The 9,879-nt window shown below is 43.1% G+C and overlaps 1 protein-coding gene across 1 annotated transcript in view; it reads right to left on the reverse strand.

Annotated features, from left to right (window-relative positions):
* Positions 1 to 1,540: 1,540 nt before the first annotated feature.
* Positions 1,541 to 9,879, reverse strand: part of slc35a3a (solute carrier family 35 member A3a) — a 12,312-nt gene continuing 3,973 nt past the window's right edge. Inside the window, exons 3-8 of the mRNA XM_008277516.1 lie at positions 9,611 to 9,765; positions 9,327 to 9,449; positions 5,308 to 5,482; positions 3,615 to 3,733; positions 3,312 to 3,445; positions 1,541 to 3,212 (exon numbers count right to left, since the gene is read on the reverse strand). Coding sequence (XP_008275738.1) covers positions 3,122 to 3,212; positions 3,312 to 3,445; positions 3,615 to 3,733; positions 5,308 to 5,482; positions 9,327 to 9,449; positions 9,611 to 9,765 — 797 coding nt within the window. The 3' untranslated portion in view covers positions 1,541 to 3,121. The remainder of the gene's footprint in view (positions 3,213 to 3,311; positions 3,446 to 3,614; positions 3,734 to 5,307; positions 5,483 to 9,326; positions 9,450 to 9,610; positions 9,766 to 9,879) is intronic.

Raw genomic sequence — 9,879 nt, forward strand, 5'->3', positions numbered from 1 at the left:
GTGGTTTTGTTCGCATATCGCTTGAGTCTGACAGTTGTCAGCCCGAACCATTCCCTCAATAACGGGCAGCTTCTCAATTGCCGAAAGTGCTGCCTCCGTCTTCCGAAATTTGCGGTAAAGCAGGAACCCGCAAACTCCAATCAGCAGGAAGCCTGTTATCATGATCCCAATTAGGTAGACGTCTTCAACGTTCTCCACGTAAAGTGTAGAGAGACACACGACCCTCCACTCCAGCCAACCGTCCATCGTGTAACCCGCTGCAAACGTCCCTTTAGGGCAGGCCAGCTCTCCTTTGTCCAGTTGCTCGTCGAGAAAAATCTGATCAATTGCGTTGAAAGACCATCTGATCAAACCCATGGTTTCAGGTTTTGGAGAGAAATGCAGAGAGAGGCTCTGATAGATTCAGACAGTGACGGCACAAGACAAAGAGCAGCAAGCCGGGCAGATAATGGCAAGGGAGGGAGCGAGAGGAAAAGCGTCCGCCTTCGTTGAGAGCAGGAAGAGACGCCCCTGCTCCTCTCTCTGCTCACTGCAGCTGGAGCACACCAGCTCGCCTACAACTCTGGGCTACACAAGTGCAATAATGGGATAATTTAGCTGTAACATGTGGAGGAAAAAAACCCCAAAAAGCCCATCCTGCAAGTTGACAGGACTGTTAGTTTTGTTACATACGAAGCCTGAATCTTTGTTAAACCATCATCAGTTCACTGCAGCCAAACTGAGCTTCCTGTTCGAGCATGAACGAGTGGTGAGAGCGAGCAAAGGAACAGAGCAACGAGTGGATTGTTTAAAAAGCCAGAGCGTCACCTTATCTCCCGCTCACATCATAAAATATGTATTTTTAGAAGGATCCAAGCAAACCTGTGGAGCTCCAGCTTTATTCACGCTGGTTAAAGTAAAAAAAGGTGCAACTTTTTTTTGCTTTTATTGGAACAAACGGTGAGCGATTTGTAATGTAGTGCTGTGATGGGCTACGAGCGTCAAGAGTGATGGAGGCAAACAGGATGGAGAGCCATCAGGGGAATGCTTTTACATCTGCTCCATATGGTGGATGGGTTCTACCTTGGAGTCAGGATGAGGAGCTCAGAGTGCTGCATCTTCGCGATGAGTGGAGTCAGCTGAGGATGATTCGGACATCTGGCTTGATGCTTCCTGGAGGTTTTCCAGGCAACTGGGAGGAGACTGTCTGAACTCGCTGGAGGGATTCTATATCTCATCTGGCCTGGGAACACCTTCCTCCAGGAGGAGCTGGAGAACACTGCTGGGAAGAGAGAGGTCTGGAAGGTTCTGCTTAGCCAGCTGACCCAACACCAGATAAGTGGAAGACAACGGATGGATGGATTAGCTGTGACTGCTTATTTCGCCTATGATGAGTCGTCCAGCATATAAAAACCACCATATGGACAATCAAAGTCAAAGTAGACGTCGAACTGTGCTAATTTCAATTCACATCCACTCCAGAGTGAGTACAAAATGTACGTATGTGGCTTGTAAGGTTGAAAAATCATTGAGGAGATACGCAATAAAACATTGACAAAAGTTAAAGGAAACATTTTTTTTCTTTATAAAAAGATTCACATGTTGGTAATTAAAATAATAAAAGTTATTCATTATACCCGCTTCATCCCAGGAAAGAAGTCGCTCCAGAAGAAAAACACCAGTCAAATCATACAGTCCAAGGTTGCTTCCTAAGTAAACACGGCCTCGCAGATGTCTGACGTAATCAACAATTCAGTCAGTTCCAGACACCGCGGGGCCACATTCAGGAGATTTTCGATTGCCACAAAAAAAATCAACAGAATATATCGCTACACAAGCACAGGACACAAGGAGGTGGATGTCGACCATCACCAGTGGCTTTGAGAAAGTAATGTAAGCTGCAGCCTAATTACTGAATGAATAAGTTAAACAGACAGTTCATTTAGATTTATAGAACACACTTTAAATGGTGCTATTATTTACACCTAACGTGATCCGAGGTTGTACAAAATTATCTTACATGTAATCAACTTCTCAGCTTAAACAAAAAAAACAACAAATCAGTATCTTTAAATAATCACCAGTTGTTACAGCAACAAACAATATTTCTCAAGTGTCAGATTCATTTATTTTATTCAAACACTCAGATTACAGTCGAACCTTCGCAGCTCCAGCAGTCGAACAGTGAGCTGATGCCGTATACGTAGTCGGACACGCCACAGGGACTGTATGTTGCTCGGCAACAAAAACAGCTGAACAAACTGAAACATGAGGACCATAATTTAGGAAACAATACAAGTTATGATCACTGCAACTACCGTAGCCTAAAGCTTCACCTTATTTGCCCCGAACTGCGCCTCCCTCCCAGGCAGAAAGGCCTCTAAAGTTGTGTACAAATCCCAGCTCTGTGGCAGAATGGAGCCACAGCGCCAAACCAGATCGCTTTCAATCAGAATTATTTGACTGTTGAAGCTGTTTTGTACGCAGCTTTAGAGCAAAATTGTCTGGGAGAGCTCATTAAAGGCCCTAAAATGTGCTTTAAATGGCCAAAATGGGACAAGAAAGACTGTCAGAGCATTAAATACTGCAACTCTGAGGTGAACAAGACAACAGTTCAGACTACAGTTACACTATATCTGAAAAAAATGTGGCTTTGAAGAGGATTTAGAAGCTCCAACCGTGCGTTGGGTTCTGTAATCCTTCGTTGTATGGATGTGATTGATGCGGCAGTAACAGTGACTGGCAGTCAAACTAGTTCCTAATGAACACAATCAGTCGGTGAATATCTCTGGAGGTGTGGCAGCCAGGATTATCTCTACAGTGGTAATAACAGAAGAAAAGAAAAACACACAATCCTGTTTTCTTTTCTCATTGCTTTTTCCTTCTCAGCTGAGGCACTTGAGGTGAGATCCATCGCAGCATTGTGCTCGCTTTTTTTTCTTTTTTAACCGTCCTCCGTTCCCAGCCTGCTTACCTCCTCTCTTCCTATTCCTCTGCTCCTCCGTTTTTTTTTTTTTTTTAAATGTGATCTCTATACGGTGAAGACCTTTCACCTTCTTTTTCTCCAGTTCTCTGTCCTCCTTTCCCCTCCAAGTCTTCAGCAGGACCTCCTACTGCCGCCGTAGCGTCGGCCGCGAGTGTCCTACGCCCTGCTGGGGTTGGGGGTAGGCTTGCCTTCGTAGCCGTACAGGAAAGTGGCCACGATGACCAAAATGGCTCCCACGAAGAAAACGCTGTGGACGACAGCAGAAAAAACGATCAGCTTGAGAGATTGTGAGAAAGAGAGAGAGAGGAAAAAAAAAAAAGAAGAAGACAGTGACAGTTTTGTCTACCCAGTGGGGTCGAAGTCCTGCAGCCAGAAGTAGGATATGAGAGTGGACAGGATGATGGAGAGCGATGTAGCGAAGCCCTTGAGGATGTTGTCTGCATACTTGATGACCGCCGCTATGACCAGACCACCCAGCGCCTGGAGAAACAACAAACACACAGACACAGATGGACAAAGGCACGACCTGCAGGGGCCAGCGGGGAATCTGAGCCACAAAACTAAACAGTCTGTTGCCGTCTGTTGCGATGTATGCGACAGTGTTGGTGGGGAACACGAGTCGAATCACTGGCGGCGGAGGGAGCGTTACCTGCAGCGCGACAACGGTCCAGGTGACTGTGTTGTATCCCTGAAACATTCCCGACTCCCTCACCCGCTCGCCGTCGTAGGCCAGCATCCCGAAGAGGCCGAACACGAAGCCAAACATCCCTGAAACAGACACGGAAAACCATTTATTAGCTCCACTGGATATGTATTCTTCTGAATCAAAAGCAACATCTCAGATTTCCACAATGACTTTTAGCATTCGTGTCTATGGGATTTCTTATTACAGATATCTGCAGCTGATGTAGGATTAGTTTGAGTTATCTACAGTTTAAGTCTGACTTGTCATAACTCTAGTTCCAGATATCTTTAATTCCCCTTAATGCAAGATATCGACATTGCTGTTTTTAGATATCTAAAATTAAATGTAGATATCTTAAAGTGAAATGTAATTACAGATAATCTTGATTTTGAGGTTTGAATGATGTCGCAGATATTTGTCAGGAACAGCGAGGGAGAAGTGAAGGCGGGGCAGCTTGTCTTTCAAACACACTGTGGCACTTCATATAACAAACCATTTCACCACCACGTCAGAGCAGCCCGTCGTAAATTTCAACCACAAGTAACTAATGGACATGGATGTGCTTCTCCACAAACTCCTCGCTGATGAGCTCTTCCCATTTCACTGCGTTTTCTAGCACTCTCATCCACCATTATTCTACTAACATGGTTTAAAAGTTTTGAAGAGAAGCCTCATAGTCACGAGATTTTACATGTCTGCAACTATTTTTTTTAATCTTTTACAAACTGGAGGACAGATATCGCTGCTGCTGCTTTGACTGGTCAGATTGATATATTGCATCAACATCATGACTAAACAATATTATTCTGACTGATAACAATGAGTCAGATATCTGTAATGTTAATTCAAGACAGTGAAAGTCAGCTAATAAATGTTAAAACAACTTGTCTCATAACAACATGTCAGAGTGAGCTGAAGATCAAAACACAACCGTTCATTTAAAGAGAGAAGCTGAGTCAGCCACATAATTCATCTGTTTCCGCTCCTCATTCTCAAATAGAGTATTAATTCACAATTATTTTGAATTGCCATTAATTTGTCAATTATTTTTTCCACTTATTGTTAAGAAAAAGCATCAGATTGCTTGGCTTTGCAATTACCCAAAAATACATCAAAATCTTATAAAAGAACTAAATATTTGAGAACAATTACATGATCAAAACTCTTAGTTAATTAAGCAATGAACCATTTTGGCACCAAATCTTAATTTCCTTCCCTTTTTACGACTACAAACAAAAAGAATCCGCTGCATTTTCTTCAGGGTTCTTGGTGCAGATCTGGGCCTCAACATTTAATGCAGGTGAAAAAGCTCTGAGCTCACAGCAGGAATCGCAGGAGACTTAACACATGCCTCACACGTTCCAGGGTAAAAATAAACTAGACAGGAACATTCATCTTAACAGAAACATATCGGAGGCTTAAAAAGCCCAGCTGGCTCGCTGTGCAGAGAGGAGAGGACACAAACTCGCTTCAGAAACAAGGAGGAGGTGCCTTTATCAATCTGTTTCCAGCAACAACATCTCACATCATTATTCTCCGGTGACGCGCCACCTTAATTTAATTTCACAAATAGTTTCAACTTGAAACATAACTTTTAACTGTACTGACGTACGTTTTACATGTAGGAGTAACTGGTTCACTGTTCATGCACACTCACCCAGCTGGATGTTGCGGACCCAGACGCTCTGTTTGCTCTCCTTCAGGATCTTCTCAAAGTAGACGCCGGCGAACCCACTGGAGCAGCAGGCCACCAGAACCGCTGTGACACCCACAAACTGGGAGCCTGCAGACGGGGCCTCCTTCTCCGGGGTCACGGCGGACTCAGAGGGCCACTGTGAAAACAAAACTTTGGATTTTAATAAATGCTGACCTTGGAAACAGGTGATAAAACAAGTGAGAGCAGCTTTGTCCCAGACTTGCTTAGCCTGTCTGTTCTGCTACGTCCATCTTTTATATAGTCTATGGGTTTATACCCACAGTCTACATCTGGTTAGTCAGACTAATGTTTCCTAAATATGTGATTTAGATTTACTTAAGTTAAATGTCTGAGTTAACAAAGTTATTAAATATTTGAGAAAGAATGTACAATAGAAAATGCTTCATGAAATGAGATAAAAACAAAACCTGCTACTGTAGGCTAAACACCGATCAGCCAAAATATGAAAACAGGCAACATCATTGGTCATCTCTTCACAATGCAGTGTTCTACTGGGAAATCTTGGATCCTGGAGTTCATGCGAATACTACTTGGATGGATGCACCACCCACCTATACACCGTTGGGTGACAGCAGTATCCTTCTCCAACAGGACAACACACCCTACCATACGTCATAAACCGCTCAAGAAAAGCTCGAGGAACACAACCAAGAGCCCGTGATGGTGACCCGGCCTCCTAACTCCACAGATCCCGATCTGACAGAGCATCTGTGGGATGTGCTAGAAGCAGCCTGATCCCCTGACGACCCACCCAGAAACCCAGAAACCCAAAGAGTCTGCTGCCAACATTCCAGAGCCAGACACCGCAGAAGATCCCCAGAGGTCCCCTGACCACGTTTCCCTCGATTCAGAGCAGTTTTGGCAACATCAGGGGGGACCCAAACACGATAAAACAGGTGGTCTTCAAAAACATTCCCACAGGGATAAAGCTCCGAAACATGGTAAGTTGTTCTGACAGTTTTTGTACAGATTATATGAACAAGATACCGGGTACCACGAGGTCACCCAGTAAAGTAAGCATGCACCATGTACAAGGTCCTTACCTGGGTCACTGCAGAACCTACAAAACCTACAATAAAGACAAAAAAATCTTTGAAATAAAAAATGATTGGCTTGCTTTACAGATGTTGGTAAGCAGATCTGTGAAACAGAGCCAAGCTACCTCTTCCTCCCTCTGCTCAGCCTTCATGCTAAGCTAACTACAGTCTCTCTCCAGTCGTTTGTTAATCACCTAACAAGTAATCCCTCAAAGTTATATATTTATGTTTTTTTTCCCCATGAAAACAATCCCTTAGTAAATGTAAATATCTGATGAAAAACAAAAAGGGTGGGTCCACATAGTTCCTGCCTCTCTCTCTCTCTCCACTCACTGCAGCCTGAGCACACCAGCTCACCTACAACACTGCAAACCTACTTTACGTTTCACAATTAGTAATTCAGCCATATGTGTTCGATCAAGAAACCGATTCTGAAGAAGAAAAATTATACAGAAAGTCCCACACTGTAAGCTGAGAGGATTGTTTACTTATGTTTGTTTGTTACATATAAAACTTCGGAAGTCTGAATCTGTTTTTTTGAGACTGTCATCGCAAGACTGCTCCGCCACGGTGCTGACTGGTCATTTCACTCATAGTTCCAGCATATAAATAACATCTTATGGAAAACTGGTGTTTCACCGGAGGTCGTCTTCAAGGGACAGACGTAAGAGTCATATAAAAATGATTTCTTATTTCAGACAGAGTGCCTACATGCAGTGAGGAATTTCTAAAACAGGGAATATCAGAGGCACCAGCTTTCCAACCAAGAAGTTTGTATCCCAAAACTGTACTGTGTGTTTTGGACCAAACAAAACAACAAAACACAGCATGTACCGGTGAAACTTCTACAAAGATTCACAGTCAAATCTCTGAATCCGTAACACCGTGTACCTGCAGTTCAGGCATCTTCGCAGCTTTGCTGAGTTGTAAAAATATTGCTAAGTGTGAGTTCTTGTGTTATGTGCTGCAGTAAGCAGGAAAACGGGTGTTAATGCAAAAAAAAAGAAAAAAAAAGATGACGATCTCTGGTTGTGCAGAGTAAGAAATGTATTGTTTCTACTGCACTTCTGCTCCTGTTTTTATCCAAAGAAGACAGAGATAAGCATTGTTTTGTGAAGTTAATTTCAATAAGTTTTCAGGTTTTGGAACAACGTGCGTTTTGCCTTGCCCTCTACACCTCCTCTGTCTGCACCGTGACAGTCCCTGCTGAGTGGAAACCAGCAGCACAAACCTTGAACATGAAGAGTGAAAATGAGAAGCTGCGTAAATGCTGAAGAATTCTTTTCATTCTGATTTTTTTTTGCTCTTGTTTTTAGGTGACGCAGTTTTCAAAAAGAATGTTTTTGACGTTGATAGTCTTCAGGAAGTGTCGTGGATAAATCACAGTCACGTTCCTGCACTCATCCTGGTTACTCACAGAACAGTTCTGGATTCCTCAAATTGGTTGTAATACTAACTGGCATTTTCTTTGTTTTGCCAAGGAGGAGGAGGAGGTGATACAAAAACAGTCATTCCTCTTGTGACACATCTCTCATAACCACTGGTGGCCAATATTTATTCAGCGATGTAGCTTAGCCCTCATTATTTATTTAACCTTTATATTACTGACTAACTGCTGCTGAGAGGGTTTCTTTTCTTTAGAGACTAGCGATCACAGCAATATAACAAAGAAGCAGGCACGCTTCCAATGAATAAATGCCTAATTAAACAAAGTGACACCCACAGAATTGCACACATGCTTCTTCCTCTTGGATCTAAAAGCACAATCAAGACAGGTGGAACGTTTCATAGTGTTTCAAGGCTACCAAAGTTTGGACTAAGTGGCTAATCCAAAGTTACAAGATAGTTAAAGGCTGTCATTTCAATACAGGAGCCCATCTGGCCTTATGAATGTGATCAAGTCAAGCAAATATTCCCCTCTGTTGGTTTCCTGCTCCACAGTCGATAATCAGAATAAAAAGGTACAGGGAGCTAACAAAAGGAGTTACTGAATAGTTCTCTGCTCAGCTCTCCTCTGAAGTGATTGTTGTATCTCTCAGTTTACTGAACAGATGAAGTCCATTACATAGGTTTGAAGTATATTCAAACAAAGAACTAAAAGATATTAGTAAAACCTTCTACCAAGGAGAACAGTTTGTGTCATTACAATCTGTGTGCATTTGGAGAGTGAGTATAAATATAAAGTCCACTGATAACCAGTCATAACGAGGTCATCTTGTGGGTGGTTCTAGTTCGTCTATTGGTAATCAGGTAATCAACTTGTAATGAGGTAATCAGGAGCACCTGTGACACCCAGTGTGTTCATGGGTTACTTAAGGGCTAATTGCAGTCTAATCTTTCTCTACTCTGCTTCCCTGGTCATGGGTTAGTTGTCTTTGTTTAGGACGTGTGCATTTACAACACTTGTACAGACATAATTCAAGCATACATCTCACACACACACACACACACACACACACCACTGACTCTATGTACTCTCACAACCCCAGACTGGTTTGGTTTTTAATTTGGTGTAATTTAAGTGAATAAAGACAAGCTTTAATTTTTTAAACTTGGTGTGTCTCTCCTTTTGTTGCGGCCATCTTGAGCCAGGTCACAACAGATCTGTTAACTTGCATCTATCATCTTCGTCCTGTTCTCTATCAGCAGCAAAGACTAGCATCAGTCCCACTGGTGCAGCATTATTATGCATTGTAGCATCCTGAGGCAGCCTCAGTCCAACCGCTTTGCTGTTGTACTGATTATTAGTGGAATAAAATGCTTCATTTAAAGCTGTTAATTATAAAATGTATCAACGTGCTAACAATCTCTAATTATTTTTCATTACGAGGCACCACACTGAATTTATTCTGTTTCCTGTTTGCTGAAAAACTTAATCTAATTCATACAGGCAGATAAAAGAGGCATAAAGATGCACCAGACCTGCACAAGAGCCACTCCGGCCATTAGAATCAGCAAGGAGAGCCACTGGTAGACGCCCAGCCTTCGGCCCAGCATGGACACTGAGAACAGAGCCGTGGTCAGGATCTTCAGCTGGTACGTCACCTGGTGGGGACAAAGTGGGAAAATAATCCATGAGCAAGAGCAATGTGCTAATTGAAAAAGGCTCAAAGAGACACATCAGCTCCAGTGAGTGTGAAACTGAGTCACGCTGCGAGTCGTGCGGAGTTATTTTCCGCCACAACCCGAGCCGCCCTCTGCTGTACCTGGTAGGTGGCCGCGTCCAGGTTGGACAGAGCGACGTACAGCAGGTTGTTCTGTAGTGTGTAGATCCCCGACGGGATCGCCAGCTTCAGTGTTTCTACGGGTTTGTGAAGGATTTCCTGGCGTAGGATGCTGTTCAGAGCTCGCATGCTGTAACCTGAAGAGTAAAAGCAGACACATCAGACATGTATTAGTTCCTAATTAAGTCTCTGGTCTTTGGCAGCGTGTAATGAATCTAAAACTACATGTGGAATTTCTTCAGTGTGTTTTC

Source organism: Stegastes partitus, unplaced genomic scaffold, assembly GCF_000690725.1.
Source record: "Stegastes partitus isolate 25-593 unplaced genomic scaffold, Stegastes_partitus-1.0.2 Scaffold99, whole genome shotgun sequence".
Classification (NCBI taxonomy): Eukaryota; Metazoa; Chordata; class Actinopteri; family Pomacentridae; genus Stegastes; species Stegastes partitus.